This window comes from Micromys minutus (genome assembly GCF_963924665.1).
Source record: "Micromys minutus genome assembly, chromosome: 8".
Taxonomy (NCBI): Eukaryota; Metazoa; Chordata; class Mammalia; order Rodentia; family Muridae; genus Micromys; species Micromys minutus.
The window spans coordinates 25,975,868-25,997,745 of NC_137977.1; the positions used below are offsets into that span (position 1 = coordinate 25,975,868).

At 45.3% G+C, this 21,878-nt stretch overlaps 1 protein-coding gene across 3 annotated transcripts in view; it reads right to left on the reverse strand.

The window, feature by feature from the left end:
• Positions 1–1,364: 1,364 nt before the first annotated feature.
• Positions 1,365–21,878, reverse strand: part of FGF1 (fibroblast growth factor 1) — an 88,740-nt gene continuing 68,226 nt past the window's right edge. For all 3 annotated transcript variants that reach the window (XM_080919993.1, XM_080919992.1, XM_080919994.1), the window contains 3 exons: positions 20,088–20,290; positions 9,820–9,923; positions 1,365–4,783 (listed from right to left, as the gene is read on the reverse strand). In XM_080919993.1, coding sequence (XP_080776119.1) covers positions 4,589–4,783; positions 9,820–9,923; positions 20,088–20,256 — 468 coding nt within the window. In that variant the 5' untranslated portion in view covers positions 20,257–20,290 and the 3' untranslated portion in view covers positions 1,365–4,588. The remainder of the gene's footprint in view (positions 4,784–9,819; positions 9,924–20,087; positions 20,291–21,878) is intronic.

Here is a 21,878-nt window from a genome sequence, read left to right on the forward strand (position 1 = left end):
TGTAAAATTGTGTTTCAGCTGTGTGTATGTGTAAAGGCTTTCATAGTCTGAGTTCTGGCAGGGGGTGGGAGAGCTTCAAAAACTCTAAAGTTCTTTTTCTTCTTTACCTTTTTCTCCTTCCTTTTCCTCCTCTTCCTTCTCCTCTTCCTCATTTCCCTTCTTCTTCCTACTACTGCTATTAGTGAGCGCATTTGCCATGATACACAAGGACAGCCCTGTGAAGTAGATTCTCTCCTTCCATCTTTACGTGGGCTCTAGGGATCAAACTTGGGTTGTTAGGCAAGCACCATTAACTGTGGAGTCCTCTTGCTAGCACTTAATCCAATGTTAGAAGGAAGGTCTGATTGTAACTACAGAGTGAGTGTGGGATGGTTTATATATACTTGTCCTAGGGCATGGCACCATTAAGAGGTGTGGACTTGTAGGAGTAGGTGTGGGCCCCTCCTAGCTGCCTGGAAGCTGGTCTTCTAGCAGCCTTCAGATGAAGCTGTAGATCTCAGCTGCTTTTGCACCATACCTGCCTGGATGCTGCCATGTTCCCACCTTGATGATACTGGACTGAACCATTTAACTTGTAAGCCAGACCGAGTTAAATGTTGTCCTTATAAGCCTTGCCTTGGTCATGGTGTCTGTTCATAGCAGTAAAACCCTAAACTAAGACAGAGTGCATGTTGCATCTTTTTTTTTTTTTTTTCTTTTGTGGTCTTGGAGGTTGAACCCAGGGCCTCAAGTTTGCTGGAGAAGTTCTCTCACTCAGGTCTACACCAACCCTGTCCATTTAGTGGTCCATGATTGTATGTGTGCATGAATGATGAAAGACAGGTAGACAGACAGATACACACACACGCAGATAATTTGAAGAACATTAACATATATGCTAGGGAATAGAGTACTTGATCCTAAGTCTCACATCAGAGGTCTTAAAGGTATGTAGTTTTTTGACATTGGACCTAAAATTATGAATAAATCCTTAAATTTTTCTGTTCATAATATCTTTGCCTAAGCAGAAGCATGTTACTATAACAAGAGCAGTATGATCTCACATACTGTGTACAAGGGAGAAAAAGCCAAAGTCATGAGGAGTACCTGCAAGTTTTCAGATTATTTTCCTTCCAGAGACTTAGAAAATCCCTCCTATTACCTTGTTTCCAAACAATGTAAAACTTTTTGTGCCTTAGCTTTTCACATTAGCCTTTAGCACCTCCTATCTAATAGCAAGACAGCAGAAGAACACAAAGCAGCTGACTCCTCTGGACACCCGATGCCATCTCAGGATGCCATCACCCCCAGGGATGCCCCTTGTCCTTCCACAGAGAGATGCTTAGAAACCTGGAGACAAGTCACCCATTAATACAATGTTTATTAGTATCGATAGGGTGCAGAGTGTAATACAGTGTAGGTGCAGAGTGAACGTCAGGCATCATTCCATCAGAACCTGATTTGCAGCCAGGGACCGTGATTGCTTTAGGCAGTATTTTCTGCAGAGCTGAGGGCTTGGGCTTGCCTTCGATGTAAAGCAGGGGTCACATCTTCAATGTACCTGATGTACCAGTTACACTTTGCTATGGACACAGCTGGCCCTCAGGGGAAACACCCAACTCCATCTCTGGCATGTCACTAACTGTCAGAAGCCCATATTCTCCTCACAGTTCATCCGGAGAGCTGGACACAATGTTGCAGTCAGCTTGGAATTGATTGCATGGGGGAGACATGCAGACGGCCTTGGGACTTAGTTATGAAAGAGAGTACACAACCAAATGTTCCCAACAGCCCAGGGACAGGCTCTCTGCTCCCTTTCTGCAAGATCTGACAGCTTTTTGTTTTCTTTTCCTGATTAGAAACTTGTTCATTCCTCAGAGAGTACTAACATTGACAGTCCTGGGCTCACTTTGCAAAGCTTGTCTCTGTCCCTTTGTTGGGGGTAGGGTGGGTGTTGTCTACTCTAGGGGGATTCACATACTGTTCATTCAGTAGGGACCTATGACGTCCATGTTTTGACTTGACTGAAAGAAATGAATCCACAGCGTCTCCCTTTACAAATATATGCCCAGGGAGAAGACACCTGGAAGGCATTGTCCCTAGGGGCCATATGCAGTGCCTGACACACGTTGGGTCTGCAGTATATGTTGAGCAAATGCCCGGATCATAACTAGGTTGATGGTTGAGGCTACAGTGTACATTATCAGTGCTTTCTCGTCTCTTAGGGCTCAGACGCCATCTCATCCCTGTGCAGTGGTCTTTAAGATGTACTGGTCAATGTAACTCTTGTGTTTGGTTTGTTTGATAAAAACTACTCACTATCTAAATATCATAGATTTCATCTCTGTATACTTTTCTGGGCCAAATCTTCATACAAAGAGATGAGAAACCATACTATATTATTCCCAGTGTGCCTAAGATGTTCTGAAACAAAACAGAATCACATTATTTAAGTTATAGACTTTAAGAAGTCATGAATCATCTTGTGAAAAAGCAAAACATTATTATACTTTTAAATTTATTTTTTAAATACAGGGCCTTTCTATATACCCTTGGCTGCCCAGGAACTCACTGTGTAGACCAGGTTGGCCTCCATCTTACAGAGATTCACCTGCCTCTGCCTCTTGAGTTCTGGGACTAAAGGTATACATCATCACATCTGGAATTATGTTATTATTAACCATGTTGGGAAATAACTCAGTTTAGTTCCTCCATTAGCACCCAGAACTCTCGTGCTAAAATATGACAGTGTTGTTATAAATTGTTTTCAGCAAATAGTTACTTTAGATCCCTGCCAAACAAATGAACACCATCTTTAGTTTTAAGCCACAGCCACCATACCATTGGTGTATATTTTTAAAAAGTGTGTATGCATGCACGGCTGAGTGTGGGTTTGTACAAGTGCATGCAGTACCCCTGGAGGCTGGAAGAGGGCATCGTGTCTCTGGAGTTGGAGTTAGAACTGGGTCTGAGCATCATGATGTGTGTGCTGGGAACTGAGCTCCTGTCATTTTCAAGACTCCCAGCCCTAGATTCCCATCCTTAAAGCACAGTAGAAGACAAAGAGGAAAGGTCTCACGAATGAATGTAGTGTGTTAGAGAACTAAGTAGCTTTCACACCCTATGCTATTACTATTCTCTGTGGCTGGTTGTGAATCTATTTAATGCCTCCAAGCTATATAAAATGTGATGGAAACACAAGCCTCACAGTGTATTGAATTGGCGTATGAAAGGCCTTCTCATGGTGTTTGTGTTCTATGTCAGAGATGAATAGTGTTTCTAATTTGCTGGTCACTTGGGCCAAGTTTACTTTAAGGAGGAAGGCAGTTTGGAGATTAACGGTCTCTTGGGAAAAGCTATTGGTGAGGCTTAACACTTTTTGAAGTATGGTTTCAATGACTTCTAAGTGGGCATTTTATAGGCACTGGGCCAAGGTGCCTTGAAACCATGCTTAACCACTATAGACATATACAATATTACTGCTTGAATATTCAGAGAAACCCAGGCAGTGGAGGCAGAAGAGGGTGAAGTATGAGCAACCTTCATTTGAATAGCATTCTCTGGGGCTGCTCTTGAAAGCATGGTGGGGAAGCCAGTAACATCTATGGGACCTGGGAGCCTTTCAAAACACAGAACTACCCCACACCAGCCCCACCAAATCAGGTTTTATATTCATATAAAACCGTCAGAGAATATGAATAGATGTGCAATTTAGGGCCGTTGTACTGGAACCCCACGGCCCTGGTTTTGTGGTAGCCAATCACACGGTGACAGGGTCTCTTTTTCTCCCCTCCTCCTCCTCCTGTCTAACATATTCCCTTTTAGATGCTAACATCCACAGCTAAAGACATCCTTCCTGTCTCCTGTGCTCCTACACCCACTCTTCAGACCCCAGATATCTGCGCTGGCCATTACTAAGAAACCATTTCCGGGGCTCTTTCCCTGACTGTGGATGTTTCCTTGGTAACTTGTAATAACTGCTGGGCTGTGGGTTCACCCCGACTCCCTGTGGCTCTGCTCTGAGATTCTGTGCTTCTCTCCATGGAAACAGCACACCCCCTTTTGGTTTTATGTCCTGTTTGTACATGAGTGCAGGTTGAGATGGGGTGGGGTGGGGTGGGGTGATTTTTGCCTCTATCATGAAATTCCTTCAGCCTCACTATCAGTTTCTTTACTGATATTTGTGAGGTGCTGGCAGGGAGAAGGGTAGTCATGCTAAGTGCCTGGGGTACTCAAAACCAGGGATTACTCAGAAGGGGAAAGAGCATGCAGCTACTAAAACAACCCACTTCTTAGACACTTGCGAATGCTACACATGGTCCCCATCTTCGCTTCATGAGGTCCAGCTTGTAGCAGGTGCCCTGAAGTATCTGGATATCGAAACCCAGACTGAGACTGGCCAGCCAGTTGTCCCTTAGAAGCAATTTGGTCCCTGTGTTCCAAACTGTGCTGGGGTGGTGGGGAAGGGCTCAGCAGAAAAAAAAACAGACTGGCTATTTAGAAGCACTGTTTACGGGTTCAGGCTCTGTGGGCTGAGGGTTAGCGCAGCCAATGGTCAAGGAAACATTTTAGGGTCAACCAAAATAGGGAACACCCAGAACAGACTCCTCTAGTCAGAAGATACTGGGAGGGGGAGAAACAAGATGGCTTTCTGGCCATAGTGAGTCCGAGGACCGCGCTTACAGCTCCCGTTCTTCTTGAGGCCCACGAACCAGTTCTTCTCCGCATGCTTCTTGGATGTGTAAGTGTTATAATGGTTTTCTTCCAGCCTTTCCAGGAACAGGCATTCTTCATTTGGTGTCTGCTAAAAGGGTAGAAACGGGGGGCGGGGGGAGGGCACAATTAGTGAGTGCTGTTCACCAACTGTATGAAAGCCTGAAATTTCTTTCATACTGGTGATTTTTCACTAAAGGGCTGGGATTTTTGTATCTTATGAACACGTATACTTATGTAAAATTCACCCTGAGCATAAAAACATACACAGGAACTTCATTTCATTTCTGTTGTAGTTTTGAGACATGCCTTAAAGTCCTGATTCTCTTCCATGTGCCTGGCACAGGCATGTGCCCATCATGCCTGGCGACTTAGAAAAAGAGAAAATACCTTTAATTATTTTAGTTGTTTTTACAACTATTTCTGAAGAGAACTATACTGTTTTTTTATTGCATATTGTATATATGTATGTCTGTGTGCCTTCATATTTTTGTACGTGTGTGCATTCGTATATGTGTGTGTTCATGTACATGCATGTACATGAGTGTGCATGCACACAAGCACACTCACATATCCACTCATCCGTGGAGGTCAGAAGACAGTTGGTGTACGTCAGTTCTACAGGTGGGACCTGGGAATATAACTCAAGTTGTCAGACTTAACGGGGTCTTTCTTCACCCACCGAGCCATGTAGCCCGTTCATGCACTGTACTCTGAAGAATTCACAAGGAACCCAAGGGATGACGGCTCAGCAGGTAAAAGCACCTGCCACAAAACCTAACAGTCAGAGTTTGATTCCGAGGACCCACATGGTGGAACTTCCACAAATTGTACCTTGTGCCATGGTACATATCTCCCTTCCCTGCCTCCTGCTCCACTACACAATCAATCAATCAATCAATCAATGTTTTAAAAACCACAACTTATTTAAAAAGGAAAAACCCCAAAGCTCAGTACCTACATACTAAGTACCCGTGGGTATTTGTTGGTTGCCTGCTTGGTACAGAGACAGAAATAAAATGGAGGACTTTGTACATGCCAGGCAAGTGCTCTCCCACAGAACTCTGTTCCCAGCTCTTGACAACTGTTAACAACAGTTCATGAGTACCGCCCCCTATTTCTTCAAACATATAGAATGTATAAGGACCTATGGATATACATTTGTAATTTATAAAGGTCATATTCTACTTGTCTGCCGTGTTTTAATTGTTACTGTTTTGTTTTTTTCCCAGGGTTTCTCTGAAACTCGTTTTGTAGACCAGGATGGACTCACAGAAATTCATCTGCCTCTGTCTCCTGAGTGCTGCAATTAAAGACATGTACCCACATGCCCAAGCCTTAGCTACTGTTTTAGTACTGGGCAGTAAACTTATGAAAATTTGTTCAATATCCCTACCAAGAAAAAGTGAAGTTAAAATATTAATCAGGAGTGGTGGTGTACACCTTTAATTCCACTATTCAGGAGGCAGAGGCAGGGGAATCTCTGTGAGTTTGAGGCCAGCCTGGTCTACAGATTGAGTTCCAAGACAACCAGGGCTGATTAAGTTCCAGGACAGCCAGGGCTGTTACACAGAGAAACCCTGTCTCTAAGAAAAACAAACAAATCAAAAATTTAATCTGTTACATCTTTCTGAATATGGCTCAAAGATAAGTATCACATCTGAAACCCCTCTCTCCGTCTCTCTACCCTGCTCTCCTTCTTCCCCCATCCCTTCTACAGTACTGTGAATTGAACTTAAATCTCCCTACATACTGGGCAAGTATTCTACACTAGGCTATATTCCAACCGTACAGCATGCACTATCAGTGATCCAACAATTTCTCTTCTAGGACTTTATCATTAGGGGGAAGTTGGATGAATGTAAAGGCCTATTTTTGAGGGTGGGTTTTGGAGTACTGGCCATTGTGTCTACAAATACCTAGGGCAAGGTGACCAGTATAGAGGATACAGTTCCCTCCTCACAGTAGAATTCCATGCAGCCATAGGCTGATTGACATAGCCCAAGCATATTAATAATATGGTTAGTTGAAAAATGTCTATCTGCAGATAGTTTACCTACAGTATATAGGTGGGACCCAATGTTTCAGTTATTTTACTGCACCAGATTTTGATGCACACTTCAATTTGGATTTAAGTTAACAATGTTGGACACTGTCCTTTGCATGACCTTCCATATCTGACAGTGCCTTCTTCAAGTCACATGATCCTTGTGGACTCTTTACCCACAGTTTATTTGTGATTCCCTTTCTCATGGCCTATGATCAGATCATTCATTGTTCTTTATGTGTGGGCATGTTTGTTTTATTAGGGTATAAGGCCTACCAAGCAGAGAGGTGGAACTTCATTAGCCTTTATGGTCTTGTATCTTCCTTTATACACAGAGCTATTCAGATGCCTCCTCATTACCTAGGAGTAAGTTAACGGAATTCTTTCTTTTTTCCTGCTTGGGTAGGAGCCAGATTCCTGCTAAGCAAACAGCTTACCACTAAGCTACATCAGCCCGAGTTAGCTTTTATTAGCAAGGAGCTATGCAACAGGAAGTGTTCAGCTTCTTATTCATTTATGGTCTAGGGAAATGACACCTGGGTGAGACATTGTGGACCCTTCTGGAACAAAATAGGAGACAAATATAGTATTTAATTGAATGACTTGGCCTCTGGAGGAACTTGGTCCAGACACTAGTACTGGGGCACATGGTTGAGACAGAAGGAAGGAGGAGGCAGTTTTAGACTGTGTGGGTTGTCATGACCCTGTAAGAGGATCACCCTGTGATGGCCCTAGGTGGGTGTCAAGCCTGTGTTCAGGGAAGAAGATGGGGATGCTCACGTTCTGCACCTCCTGTTCTCTGTCACATCCGTGCAGACAACAGGCAGAGTGACTGAGTCATGGCTGAGCTGGCAGCCATGTCAGAGGTGCTAACTACATCCTCCAGCCAGGCCCTGTGGCTTCTTGCTCTACACTTGGCACAGTGCTGCGGACGTGCTCCTCAGTTCCTGACTCAGGCCTCTTGCTGTGATTGTTCCTATTTTTATATTTTAGCACACTTTCCCCCAATTACTTAGGTGACATGCACTCATTGTAGAAAATTTGGAAAATGCAGGAAGCCATTAGTGTATGATAAACCCAACTACTTACCACCCCTGTAGATAACTATATTACTGTTCTGTTATACAGTGTTTCAAACTAGACGCTTTCAAAATAAAAATAACCCTCTATACAGACCACAAATCTGAATTAGAAGGGACGCATGCCTAAAATTTGTTCAGAGTATTCAGTAGAGCCTTTAGCTATGTTAGAATGTTTCTTTTTCAATTTGGTATATGTGAAGCCTCTTAGGTATGATATGCTAAGATCATATTTAGGTGACTTAACAATGGCCACACAGTTGATGTAGGAGAAGAGGGTCTCCCCACCTCCGGAGTCTACAAGACACTGATTTTAGGTAATTCTCCCTCAACATTTGTATTTAAGTGTAAAATATTAGAATCAATGTCAAAATTAATTTCAATTATAAAAAGCCTAAAGCTGTGCCATAATCTCTAAGACATAGTGAGTATGTGGGGCACACAAGCTGCTTGTTTGTCTTAGAGGTGTTGCCAGTGCAGTGTCTTCCAAGTGCCAGAAGCTAGCGAGCAAGTCCCGTGCACTGTCTCCTTGGACATTCTATGTGAGGTTGGTACTGTCGGTATAGACAGGGTTCACAGTGGACAAACAACTTGTCAGAGTAGGAAAGGTATGGGCTTCATTTGTGAGTGGAAGAGGGAATGGTTGACCAGTTGACTGATTTGATGACTGGCTGGAAGAACTGATTTAAAGTCTATTTCCTGTGCAGCAGCTGTCATTGCCCAACTCCAACCACCTGGCATCATCTTCTCCTGTGACAGGATTCCATCTCCTGCCCTCTAGTGGGTTATGGGAGAACTGCACTGTGTCTGCACTGGAAGGCTTCTTGTGTGGATGCTGGTTTGGCAGTTTGACATCTTTGAAGGCCAGACTAAATCTGCCCTAGAGACTGCCTTTTGTAGGCAGCATTTTCTGGAAAGGGAAGGATTGGGTCACAAATTACAGGCAGTATTCTTATAAGTGTTCGGATACAGAGAAGGGAACACTGAATCCCAATGCTTTGAAAGTTGGTTTGACCTCTTTGCATAATTCTTGGAGCAGAGATACCCAAAGTGGTCAGTCAGATGACCTCTATTTCTGTCATTTCCCCACTGAGGGAAGGCTTACTCGGTCAGACTATCATCAAACTCTGACTCCAAGAAGGAAGGAACAGATAGAGAGCCTTAGCTACCAAAATACAATTAGATGCTATTTTCCCACGTGGCTCATTCATCCTTATGGTCTGTTCAGCACCTATTGATGAGTGTCAGATCGAATTCCTAAAATTTGTCTAACATTTTAGGTGATCCTGGAATGGAAGACATTATCTTCAAATTTTAACACAATTGAATTTTTGTTTGTAACTTTAATTTTTATTGTTTTTTAAAAAGGTATTATGTGGCTTGGGAGATAATACACACAGTAAACCTAGTCTCAGTGTCTGGTACCTAAATTAAAAAAAGGAGTCAGGCACAGTGGTGTGTTTGTCCCAGCACTGGTAAGAAGACAGGTGCACCCTGGGGTTTTCTGACAAGCTAGCCTAGTCTACCTGGCAAGTTCTAGGCTAGTGAGGGACCCTGGCTTTCTTTTTCTTTCTTTAAAGGTAGACATCATCTGAGGACTGATACCCAAGGTTGTTCTCTGGCCCTTGGGTGCACATGTGCAAATAGTTGTAACCCCCACCTCCCAGGCAAAACATTAAGAGACACATAGAGCCCTCACTTGACTCAAGAGACAATGGATAAGGTAGGATTGGGCATTCTGAAATAAGCTCCTGAAAAGTTACTAAATTACCAGTATCCTTCCTTTCCCTGTGATAGTCCTGAGTATTTTGAGAGGATACCACAAGAAACTCTTTTATGTCTGTGCCTAAAAATAAGGCAAGGTAGAGGGGTAGGAATCATACTGGAAAAAACAACAAACAAAGACTAATTGATGGTTTCTCATTTGCACCACTCTGTGTAACAAGGCTTCTGGAAACCTCAAGCCTTGGCTGAGTCTGGAGGCGTCAGCCTCATACTTACTGAGCCGTATAAAAGCCCGTCGGTGTCCATGGCCAAGAACTGGCCGCTCTCCGTACCCTGAATATACACTTCGCCCGCGCTTTCCGCACTGAGCTGCAGTTGAACTAGAATGAAAACAACACAAGCAAAAGTCAACAAACACAACACTCTTGCCAATAGCCCTCCAGCCAGAACGGCCGGCCATGGAAAATTCTGCTTCTCCGCTTTGTAGAGCTCTGAGGATGAGCCCTCAGTGAGTCAAGACAGTAGTTTCCTCTCCTTTCTGCTCCAGGGAGGGCTGTCCAAGGGGATTACATTCCCGAGAAAAAGACAGACAAGGGCTGGCTTGCCACCCATCTACCCTGTGTGTACCTGCTCAGTGCCTCTGTGTTCAGCCTCTGTCACCGAGGGAAATAATTACAGGGAGAACTGATACTGGTCTCCCTGGTTCTGCTGCCCCAGAGTTCTTGGAGTACAGAAGTTCTTGTACAACTGTTCCCCTGCTGGGTAGAACCAGACCTCGAGGCAGAGAGGGACAGGATGGGAGATTGGTTTAAACCTGGAGACAGTTCATTTCCTAGAGAGGAGAGTTCCTGGGAGTCAGGATTCACTGCCTCCTATGAAAGGACTCGCCCACTCTGAAGTTCAGTGAACCCCTCAACCTCCAGGCCATCCCAAATGAAGCCTGGAAGAGAGGAAGTGCTCAGGAGAGGGTGCTGGGAATCAAATCCAGATCCTCTGGGAGAGCAGCCAGTGCTCTTGACAGCTGAGCCATCTCTCCAGCCTCTAGCTTGTTCTTTTTGCTACTTGGCTCATGCTCCATTCTGTATCTGTAGCCTAACAGTTGGCTACATCCCGATGGGTGAGCTGGTGTTTCCCCTTCCCCATTGCTCTCCTCATCCTCCAATTCACGTACAAGTGACAAATAATTATGTCACCCCTAAAGGATACACCTCTCTGTCCTCGGAAGTCTGCTTTAGAGACTTAAGACTTCATCTAACTTCCTGTGGTGAATAGAGTTTACTGAAATTATAGGAAGGAAGCTGGGAGCTGCTGGCTTCCATTCCTACTGGTCTCTCTAGCTTTGGTCATCCCTGAGAATACGGTCATGAGACCAAAGGGCAAAGTCACCCAGGAGCTGCTCTCTCCAGCCTCAAATCACTCAGTTGCTCTCTCTGCTCTACCTATGGAACTTAAGAAAGTTTTTTTCTATGAAACTTTTAAGTGCACACACACACACACACACACACACACACACACACGCACGCACGCGCGCGCATATGTGAATGTGAGGATAAGAACAATCATGAATGTTACCCCTCAGGATCTGTCCACCTTGTTTTTTGAGATAGAGTCATTTGGTCTGGAATTCTGATTAGGTTGGGCTGTAGCCAGTGAGCCCAGGGGCCTGCCCGCTGCTGTCTTCCCCAGTAGGATTACAAGCGTATACCACGGCACTCAGCTTTTCCACATGTGTTCTGGCAGCTGATCTTGTATCCTCATCCTGGTGTGGCAAGTATTTTTCTGACTGAGTTGTCTCCCCATCCCTCACCAAACTCTTTTTTATCCAAGGATTCTTGCACATCCTATGCCTCTGTCTGGCACCTTCTTCCTCCAGATGTTTACGAGGCTGGCTCTCCTCCTCCTTCAGGCCTCTGCCTAAATATCTTCCCAGAGAAGCCAGTCAGGTGGCTGTGACTCTCTGCCAGTGGGTCCTGTGGTCCCATGCTTCCTAGTGCATACCCAGCATGCAGTTGTTTCATTATCTCAAGCTTTATCCAGGAAGCAGAAAGCAAGGAAGGAAAGGAATCTCGTCTGCTTTTCTTGACTCCTTGGATACCTGTGAGTTTACTGTCACACTGTACAACACATGGTGTCTAGCTGTTCTCTGTTGAGTGAATGTCATCAGGCTAATGTTGACAGAGACAATTCTTCTGCCAAGCCATCCTCAACAAGCTGTGGTCTTTGAATTGCATTTCCAACACATTCTCTGGGATCAAGATGAGAGGCCCCCAACTAGCCCAGAATAAGAAAATCTATAAGTATAATGAATTAATTAGTGGAGCCCAAGACTTGGACAGGGGATGAGGTGGAAGTAGAAGAGAGTAAGAGCCTTGGAAATTCCTTTCTTTGAAAATCAAAAAATAGTAGAGATGTTTGTACAACTTTGTGAAGAAAAATTGTAAAGGACCAATAAGATGGCTCAGTGGAGTAAAAGCCACTGTTATACAAACCTAGTGACCTGGATCCTATAGTACATTAGGGTTTTTGTTGTTGTTTGTGATAGGGTTTTATGTAGCTCAGACGGGCCCCAAGTTTGCTACATAGACAAGGATAACCTTAAGCTGTCAATTCTCGCCTCTATTGCCCAAGTACCAGGCTTGCGTCTCCCTGCTCAGTGAGGAAGGTTTTGTTTGCTTGTTTGAACAGCCCTTAATTTCCTAGTTCTGTCTCTTGCTACAGGGCTAGGTGAGAATAAGTTCTTTCCCTCTGTGAAATCTCGGGGCCTTAGGAAGGTCTCACAGAGAGGTAAACAAGAGCTGGGGGCCTGCCTAGCACATGACCTCAGCCCTCAGCCAGGGATGGTCTGCTGCTGAGAGCCGGCTCAAGAGTTTCCTCTGGAAATAGGATTTCTCCAGGATGTCCAAGTTTCTTAGCTCATTTTCACTGGGTTTCTTTCTGGCTGAGTGTCTGCACATATATTTCTGTGAGCAGGGCCGGCAGGAAAGCATAACACCCAGTCTACAGTGCTCACATTGGTGACTGGGTATTCAAACCTTTGGTGGGGACTCCATTCTAGTTCTGTAGACCTACTCCCCCCCCCCCCAGCTGCTGGCTGCTGAGGACCATCAAGGGAAGAGGAAGTATGGCCTCAGAAAGATGCAGGGTCTGGCCACACAGCACGTTCCTTCCTCCTGTAGGGGCAGAGTAGGGGTAAGGATCAAAAGCCTTCCCATACCCTCACATGAACACAGGCGTGTTCACTAAAGTTTGTGCACAGTGCCAGATATGGTTCCTGCTTCCAGGACTTACACAGGACTAGGGAGACAGAGACATAAACCTGTGACTTGGCGGCTTAATAACAAAAGCAGATAAAAGGACAACTAATGTTACCCCTCCTGTCCCACGCTGTTACGCTGTCCCTGTTTCTGTCATCTCTCCCATTTTTGTTGATGTAGAGAAAAGCTGGCGATGACATACAGTGAAGAGAGGGAAATAAGAAATCCCTCATGAAAATTTCCTAAGAAGTATGAGCTAGTGAGCTCATGGACCAATGTGTGCAAAGTGGAAAGCTCACTAGATACCAGACAGGTGTGTCTAGCACACTTGGGAAAGGCTGAAAAGGTGGACAGAGAACTGGGGACCCATAGCAGGTGTGTGTGTGTGTGTGTGTGTGTGTGTGTGTATGTGTGTGTGTGTGTGTGTATGTGTATATGTGTGAGTGAGTGTGTGTGTGTATGTGTGTATGTATGTGTGTATGTGTGTGTGTATGTGTGTATGTGTGTGTGTATGTGTGTATGTGTGTGTATGTGTGTATGTGTGTGTATCTGATTCATCCACATGTTCTCTCTAGTTCTAGAGAGTCAGTTCTGCAGGGCATCTCTGGGTCCTGGATTAATGGATGGTCTTTGGTATGTATCTAGAGTATGTTTTTGTGTTATAATACATACACATGAGATATTATGAAGTTTTTTAAAATCAAAGATTCACCATCTCCCACAATTCTTCCTGCCTTTCAGGGGTAGAAATGTTTTAAAGGTCTGTTCCTAGTGAATAACAGACCCTTAGACTCTTTTCCTTCCTTCCTTCCTTGCTCTTTTTAACCCCCCCCTAAAAGATTTATTTTAGATGAGTACACCATTGCTGTCTTCAGACACATCAGAAGGGGGCATAGTTGTGAGCCACCATGTGGTTTCTGGGATTTGAACTCAGGACCTCTGGAAGAGCAGTCAGTGCTTTTAACCACTGAGACATCTCTTTAGTCCTCCTTGTCTGTGTGCAGGTGTGTGTGTGTGTGTGTGTGTGTGTGTGTGTGTGTGTGTATGAAGTGTGTGTGGAAGGAGCCATGCATGCCGTGATGCAGGTATGGAAGTCAGAAGACAACTTTGTGGAGTTAGTTCTTTCTAAAACCTTTACATGGATTATATTAAAAACAAAACAAAACAAACCACATTTAGGTTTTAGATTTGCAAGCAAGAGCTTTATCTACCAAGCTACCTTGCTGGCCCCAAGACTCCATTCTTGCTCCTGGTGATCTCTGAAGTGACCTGAGATCCACCTCAGGCTTGAGTACAGGGAATCCATAAGATGGGAATGTCCTTAGGGCCCAGAAGTACCAGGGGTGGGGTGCGGGATGGGATGGAGGGTCACAGGAGCCCTACTTTCTCTATGTTCAACACCCGCCACCAGGTGAATGGTGTCCTCACTGGGAGAGAGCCTGCTTGCTGTCTGTGCACAGGAAGGACAGCAGCCCTGAGCATTTCAAATTGCTTATTATTGAAGAAAGAAAAAGTCTGCAGCTAGCTGAGTACTTCCTCTATCTCAGTTCTGAGATGGAGACAGCAAATTTTGATTTAGCAGAACAGGAAACAGCTTTCTAAAGACAAACTAGTGGTCGATAGAAAATTCTTTTAGAAATTCAGAGCCTTATAAAAATTGACTTGAAGAGGGCTGGAAAAGGCTTATGTGGTAGATTTTTTTTTTAACTGACAGTATGTTGCTCTGTAGCCCAGGATAACCTGGCAGTTGTAGTGATTCTCCTGCCTCAGACTCCCAAGTGCTGTTATGGCAAACATGAAGTGCCCTCTCCAAGTGTTTGGTGGATCTGTGGCCCTAAGTTTCCTGAAGAGAAGTCAGGCTTGTACCTTTAGGTGTTTTGTTCTATGTATGGTTTTGGGTTTTGGTGCTGGGCACTGAACCTAGGACCTTGTTTGTGCTAAGCATAGATGCTGAAGGGTGTTGGTTTTAGAATAAAAAATAAATATCAGCCCGAAATGCTTCTAAGCTCCATGTTCAGGGTTCCTCACCCTGTGGTCTCTGGGTACTTACAGCTCCTTCCTGAAGAGGGGCTTAGTGCTATCCAGAGACTCCACCAGCCTCTACCTGGGTACTAGAGCTTTATGCCTAAGGAATAGCCGGTGTCAGTTTTCCTATCTGTGACCATAAGCTTCCACGTAGTCGTAACCAAAGCGTGTTCACAGAGAGGCACATGATCCCTTACTTTCTAAGAGCAGAAAGAAGGGAAAAGAATCCAAGGTAGCTAGTGCCAAGATCTGTGAGCTCTGGGGCCACACCCCATGTTCACTCCTGTCCTGCGCTAGGGACCTTTACTGCTAAGGTGACAGCTGGTATCTTGGGCTGGGAAGTCAGAGAGGAGGGCCTGGCTCCTGTGTGGCATGGCCTGCCTTTTATGCCTGCTGCCCAGGGAGAGGCCACAGAGATTACGAGCCCAGTTTATTCTGGGTTGGAGACTTCCCGTCCTTGGCTGTGTTTACTCAGAGTGAGGTCAGCCTCATTCAGAACTCAGCCAGGTTGTTTTATGTCAGTGGAGTTTATAATTAAAGTGTAACCACAAACCAGGCTTTGCAAAACATTAAAGACAGAGAAGAGGAAAAATGGACTTGGAGGGAGGGGGGAAATTCCAGTGGTTTTCAGTGTGTGTGTGTGTGTGTGTGTGTGTGTGTGTGTGTAGTGTACATATGGAAAAGAGTTTTTGCTAACATTTGTGAAGGTGTCTTTTATATCTGGAAAAAAGTCAAGGAATTTTTTTTATTTAGTCCAGAGATTGACACATTAGTGTGTGTTCATATGCATAATAGATTTTCTAGAAGAATTCTCCTATAATCAAATAAGGGGTCTCGGGTTAGACTCAGGGACATGGGAGGCTGATGTACCACATATGGTGGGCTGGGCGTATCGTGTTGGGGGGACATTCCTTCCTGTAGGCCTACCCCTCTCTGGCTACAGCGTCAGGGCTCAGACCTCCCCAATGTGGTTATTTGGAAAACTGTTCTGACTTGCAGCCTAAGCTGGTGGGGAATAGAATGCCTTTACCATTAAATGTGGATTCCCACCAGACCAGACAATGGAAGTATACAGGGAGGGGTTTCACTAGTGTGTGGCCTGCTTGGATCCAGGGCAATGCAGCAAGATCCTTTGGACCAGCATACTCCCCTGGTGCCTTTAGGATGTGGCTAGGTTTATAAATATTTGATTGGCACACACTCTGCTGAAGAACATTTCCATCTGTGTGGCGAGTGGTGCTGAGGACCCCCCTCTCCTGCTCCCAGTCTCCTTCCTCCATGCTGGGGGAGGACTGGGGGGGTGGGGCTCAGGGATGTTCAAGGGCATGCCATCCCTGTCTCTCCAACTGCTGTTGCAGTTGTTGATCTCATGGAAGAGTAAGTCCTGGCATCCCTTCTCCAGAGGAAAACCACTGGCAGGAAGAACAGACGAACACACATCTCTTTACACTGGTGGCCCCTGTGCCAGGGAAGTTGACTGGGAAGGGCCTGATGGGCTACGGCTTGCGCAGGCTGTGGCTCTGGGCCAGGTTGCAGGAGGCCCAATTGAGACAGTACTAGAGAAGCTGGGTGTAAAGTCACTGGGTGTCCTGTGATCCATTTTAACATTTATTTTAATGGCCAGCTATCCATCCTAGGGAGGAAGACAATGAGAACCATGGAGAATGTCACCGTTTTGAATATTTAGGTGCCTGACAGTGTGCTGGATGCCCTCAGAGACACCACATCTCACATCTCTACTTTCCAGTGACACAGATAACTGTTAGCATGCTTGTTTTCAAAACAAAGAAACTGAGGCACAGAGAGAAAAAGTAACTGCCACAAGGTGGCACAGATCTGGTAAATACGTTAAGAAGGCATCAACCTGCCCTTGCCTATCTGTACCATGTGATAGGATAAGCTCACCCATGTAATTAGTTTGTGGGGTGAAAATGTTAGTATCAGGGTTGTGGGATCCTCGGGGAAAGCAGGGTAGTATTAAGACAGAGAGATAAGCTCTACACACTGTTCCTTTGAGGGGCTGGTCACATCCTGTTAGCTTTTGGGTTTTCAGCACGATGGTGCCTAGTGACCTCGGAGAGCTGTTGTTAGCCGAGGATGACCTGTTCTGGGCCTAGCATGTGTCAGTGCTTGACTGGCATCTCTTGAGATATTGTTGGATTTCAATTTCTCTGCCAACTGTACAAGTCGGTGGCTCATCAAATTAAATGCTTACTGGGCATTGAACCAAGGGACAGTCAATGCACTGGACACAAAAGCTGCAATGTGGAGCATTAAGGGCCAGAGTCCTTGTACTCAGGGGGCCCTGCAGGAGAGAAGTCCAGTAAGTAAGCCGACAAGTGAAAGCAGAAGGGTAGCTGCAATGAGAGGGTGCCAGGCTGCACATCCATCACACACCCATGTTCAAAATGGACACTTAGCTACTTGTCTCTCAGGACCAGCATTCTTCTGTCAAAAGCAGCCTTTCCACAAACTGCATCTCCACAGGCCCCAGACCCCACTTATCGTGGATGCTACAGCAGTGTACCCGTGTTATATTGTGTGTGGATAATTATGTCCCAAGTCTTGGTGAAGCCACAAGCTCAGACCTCCCCCCTCTCTACAGAAGACATTTCACTTCAATCTATTTTAGGATAGTCAATGTACAGCACCCTCCGGAGGCTGATGCCACGGATAAGGTTCCTGGGAGCTGTCCCTCCCAAGGGTATGGCAGACAAATTTGGATCATCTCTTCACCTTGCTCACAGCAGGTCAACTCATTGAGGACAAATAGACGCTGTGAGAGGAATTGGTTGTTTTTGTCTTGCAGGGTTCCAAAGCAAGTTGTATTTTGTGGGGTTTATAATTTGCCTAAGTATCTGACTGGCTTTTAGGGGTGCTCGTCCTTCAGGAAGCTTTAGAGTGTGACTCTGCCTGTTTCCACAGCTTTCCGTTCTGCTGAGACCAACGGTTAAAGAACGGAGCTCCCATTTGGCAGATTGGATGGGTGGGTCATGGCTTTCCAGGGGCTTTCATGTTGGTTCTTGGAGGCCTTAGGGTTCAAACAGCAGTGCCAATGCTAGGCAGAAGAGGGCGACAGATCCACACTCAGGGAGAGCACCCACGCCTGTGATGCCCTCTGTGGCATGCTGATTGGTACTGTGAGGGGCACAGAGTGGGGGTAATACTTCAGTTCCACAGGGGGAGAAATTAAGTCTCAATGAGATTAAAAGACTGCCCCAAATTAGGCATTTGGGGACACTGGGGATTAGATGGCTCATTGGCTGGACAACGTGAAGATTCTCTCCCAGAGTACTTCATGCCAAACAGAGAGAACATTAACTGTCTGGTTAGAAAGTGGCAGGGTAGGGCATGAGCGTCAGCATTCCAGGGCCCTGACTGCGGTGAGTGGGCAGATTGTCCACTGTGTTTTCAGCCAGTACAGGGCAGATTGCTGCCTACTTACTGCAGGATTGACTTCTGTCCCCTTGGCCCTTGCTCATTGTTTAAGAGTCAGCAAACAATAAGCCCATATAAGCCTTTCAAATGTTGGCCGAGAAGTTGTGAGTTAAAGCCTCAACCCAGACTCCAACCCTTTGTTTCACATTGTGTATCTGTGTGATACAGGGGGTCTGTAGGCTATGGATTGTAACAGCAACGTGCTGAACTGCCACCCTGGGCCGGGCAGGCACTGTACCCAAAACAGTTACTATATCATTTCATTTAACTTTCTAAAGAAACCAGTGATCAGTATTCTAACCTTTTTTTTTTTTTTTTTAACTTGAAAATGTGGGCCTCAGGTCACACGACAAATACCCCTGAGCAATGCTGGGTTCCCAAGACTCTTGACAGCTTAAGCCCTGTAGCCAAATCCCACTACAAGCTGTCCCAATGTTATGCACCCAGAGACATCCTATGCTGCTAATGATAGAATGATCATAGTGAAAGCATATGATATTTGCCCAGAAACCCCGTGATTGTAGGCTCTTGTTCCACCAACTAGGCAAACCTTAAGAAGCATGTCACTGTGATCAACCATTGGTTCAGAAAAATCGATGAGACTAAGTATAAACATTTAAAGTCGGAGGAATTAAAGCTTGATCCCCTGAGCTGTGTTATTGTATTGTGTTCTGGAGGAGTAGGGGACAAAGCTGTCACCCATCCCAGTTCCTTGTGCATCTGAGACTGCATGGAGGGTTTCCCTGAAGCCATTGCACTGAGTCTGCGGAGTGTGTCCTTACACCAGGCGTAATTAAACATCAAACACACAAGCTATCCTATCAGCAGTCTGCATCCTGGTTTCAAGCCCGTCCCATAGAACTTTGCTTCCACCTGTGTTCTCCTGCGTCTCCTGATTTCACTCCTTGGTTTCCTCTCTTGGCTTGCACAGCATGTCTGGCTCTTGAGATTGCTGTTCCTTTAAGCAGGGATCAATTCTGACTTTTGGCTTCCCTACAGCATCTAATACCCTAGTGGTACTTAGGGAATCTCTGACTCTTAGTAGAAAGCAGACACCTACTATCATATGTACACACACACACACACACACACATACACACACACACACATACACACACACACACACCAGCACTAGAAGTACTGTCTAGATAGATCTTTCCCCTAAGTCATACCCCCCATTTATCAATGTGGTCTGAAAGCCAGGCTGCTGGGAAAGCCCAGAATTGTCAGCCTCTGGCTCTGTGGCTCCTATCTCTGGCTCCATTAGTGTCTGGAGAATGACTTTACCCCTTCTGCACACCACAGCCACATCTGCACAATGTGCTACAGGAAATCTGCATAGTTTATAATGTGTTAGTCTGTGGTTGGAGACTAGGATTCTTAAATCAAACCCAGTGGAAACATCACCTGGAGACTCTCTTGACTTAAAAATGAACCCATATCTTTGTTCAGGATTTCCCATCTCTGCTTATCAGCTTCTTCCCATTGTGAGGTGTCTAGGCCCTTGTCTGGCTGGGGTGGGGGATGATCTTATATTAGTTTCTAGACCTGGTGGTGGGGTGCAATGATTAAACTCTGGCAAAAGTTCTATCAGGTCAACAGAGAATCCTTCCAAAAGCTTGCAGTAAGATGCAATTAGCTAAGTGATAGCCCATAGTTCCTCGCCTTCCAAAGCCAGCCCCTTGGTATATGTGTGCTGCCTTACTTCAGAGTGCATTCTGCCAACACAGCCTTGGAAAATGGGTACCAGTACCCAGTTCCTGCCCTCCTCCCATGCTGGACTAGGGAAGACAGAAAGGCATGTGTGTAACTCAGACGAATGCTTACTGTGCTGGTCGCTCCTGTCCCTTGTCCCATCCACTGTGCCATCTGGAAGGATCCTCAGGAAGTGGCCCCCGTTGCTGCAGTAGAGCAGTTTGGGCATTTTGTAGTTTCCCATAGGCAGATTGAACCTCTCGGTCAGGGCTGCGAAGGTTGTGATCTCCCCTTCAGCCATGGCTCAGCGGTAACTGGTGGGGGTACGCTCAGGACTGAAAGAAATTAAACACACCTGTAGTCGTTCTTCCAGTGAAGGGGTGATGGGCATATTCAAGAAGGGAAGGCCACAGACTGCTCAGGTGATACCCAAAGTGGATAGGCCTGTGGGGTGGCAGATGGCAGAAGAGGGGATAGATAGTTCCAAGCCTGGGAGAGGTTTTCCAGCCAAATCTCTCTCAAAGAACTTCAAATTTAATCCTTTGGTCAAGAGGAAAAACGTCTTAGTCCCTCCTTCTGGTCTACAAATACCTTCAAATTAAAAACTTAGGTTGCACTGAAATAACACCTGGGATCTGGCTAAAACCCACAGAAGTCATGAGGCCGAGGCTGAAGCTGAGTTTTTGCTTTCCACCCCACACTGTTTTCACTAGGTACTGCCGAGCCGGAGCAGGGCAGAGGGTATCAATGGCCTGGCATTTGGGCACCTGTGAACCAAGAGAACTGCAGGGCCAACAAAGGGTTAATATGTATCCAGACCTTTTGAGTTTGTGGGAGGAAGGGAAAGGAGTCAGAGAGAAAGGCTTGGGGCATTTTAAAAAGCAAGCATTGCCCCCAGGACACTTTCTGAGACAGAACATCTTGAAGGCTGTGCCTGGCCACTGCTTTGTCATAGTCTTCCACAGACCCTCTTATCACGTGGAGAACTCAGATCTGTCCATGGGCCCAGACTATTTTCACCTTAATTGTTTTCTAGTATAAGCTGCACACAGACATAACTAACATAATATACACTATACTATAATATACAGATATACACTAATATAATATTGCAGTCTAATATAAGACATCTTATAGACCTCTAAATTTTGTATTTATATGTATCTACTATATATACATTCATATTGGTATAAAATATATCAATTATTGACACAGGGGATTTGAAAACAAAATAAATCTAGATAACTTATCTTTGTGACCAGAATCAGAGCTTGAATTGGGAGTGTCTGCCTTTTCTCTGCTTTTGGTACATTCTCTGACTCTGCATTCCCACAGGCCACTTAATTGACTTCAGCTTCAGTTACTGTTTGGGGTGCCCTTGAAAAGATACCCCCACCCCAATTTAAATATACATATACTTTCAAAGAGAGATGATCACAAATGGCTCCTCAACAAAATGGTGCATTGTTCCTGCCATATAATACTGTAAGAGGCAGAAAATGTTACTTACATCAGCTGCAGAGGAAGGATTTGCTTTGCATGGCGCATTGTGTTTTCCTTCCAAATTCTCAATATATTTCAAACATTGCCCATTCTCCTCAAGCTTCTGGTCTCTTTGCCTACCTCCCCTTCCTCTCTCAACTGTTTAGCCCACTCCCATTCCTTGCTCTGCTTCTTTCTGAATCACTTTATTTCCTCCCCCCTTGAGAAGTGCTGGGGATAGAGTCTCCAGCACACAACTTATTTATTTATTTTTTTTTGAGACAGGGTTTCTCTGTGTAGCCTTGGCTGCAACTCACTTTGTAGACCAGGGTGGCCTTGAACTCATAGAGATCTGCCTACCTCCTCAGTGCTAGGGTTAAAACCTTGTGCCACCACTGCCCAACTCTGCATATTAATTTAACATGCACTATACCACTGAGC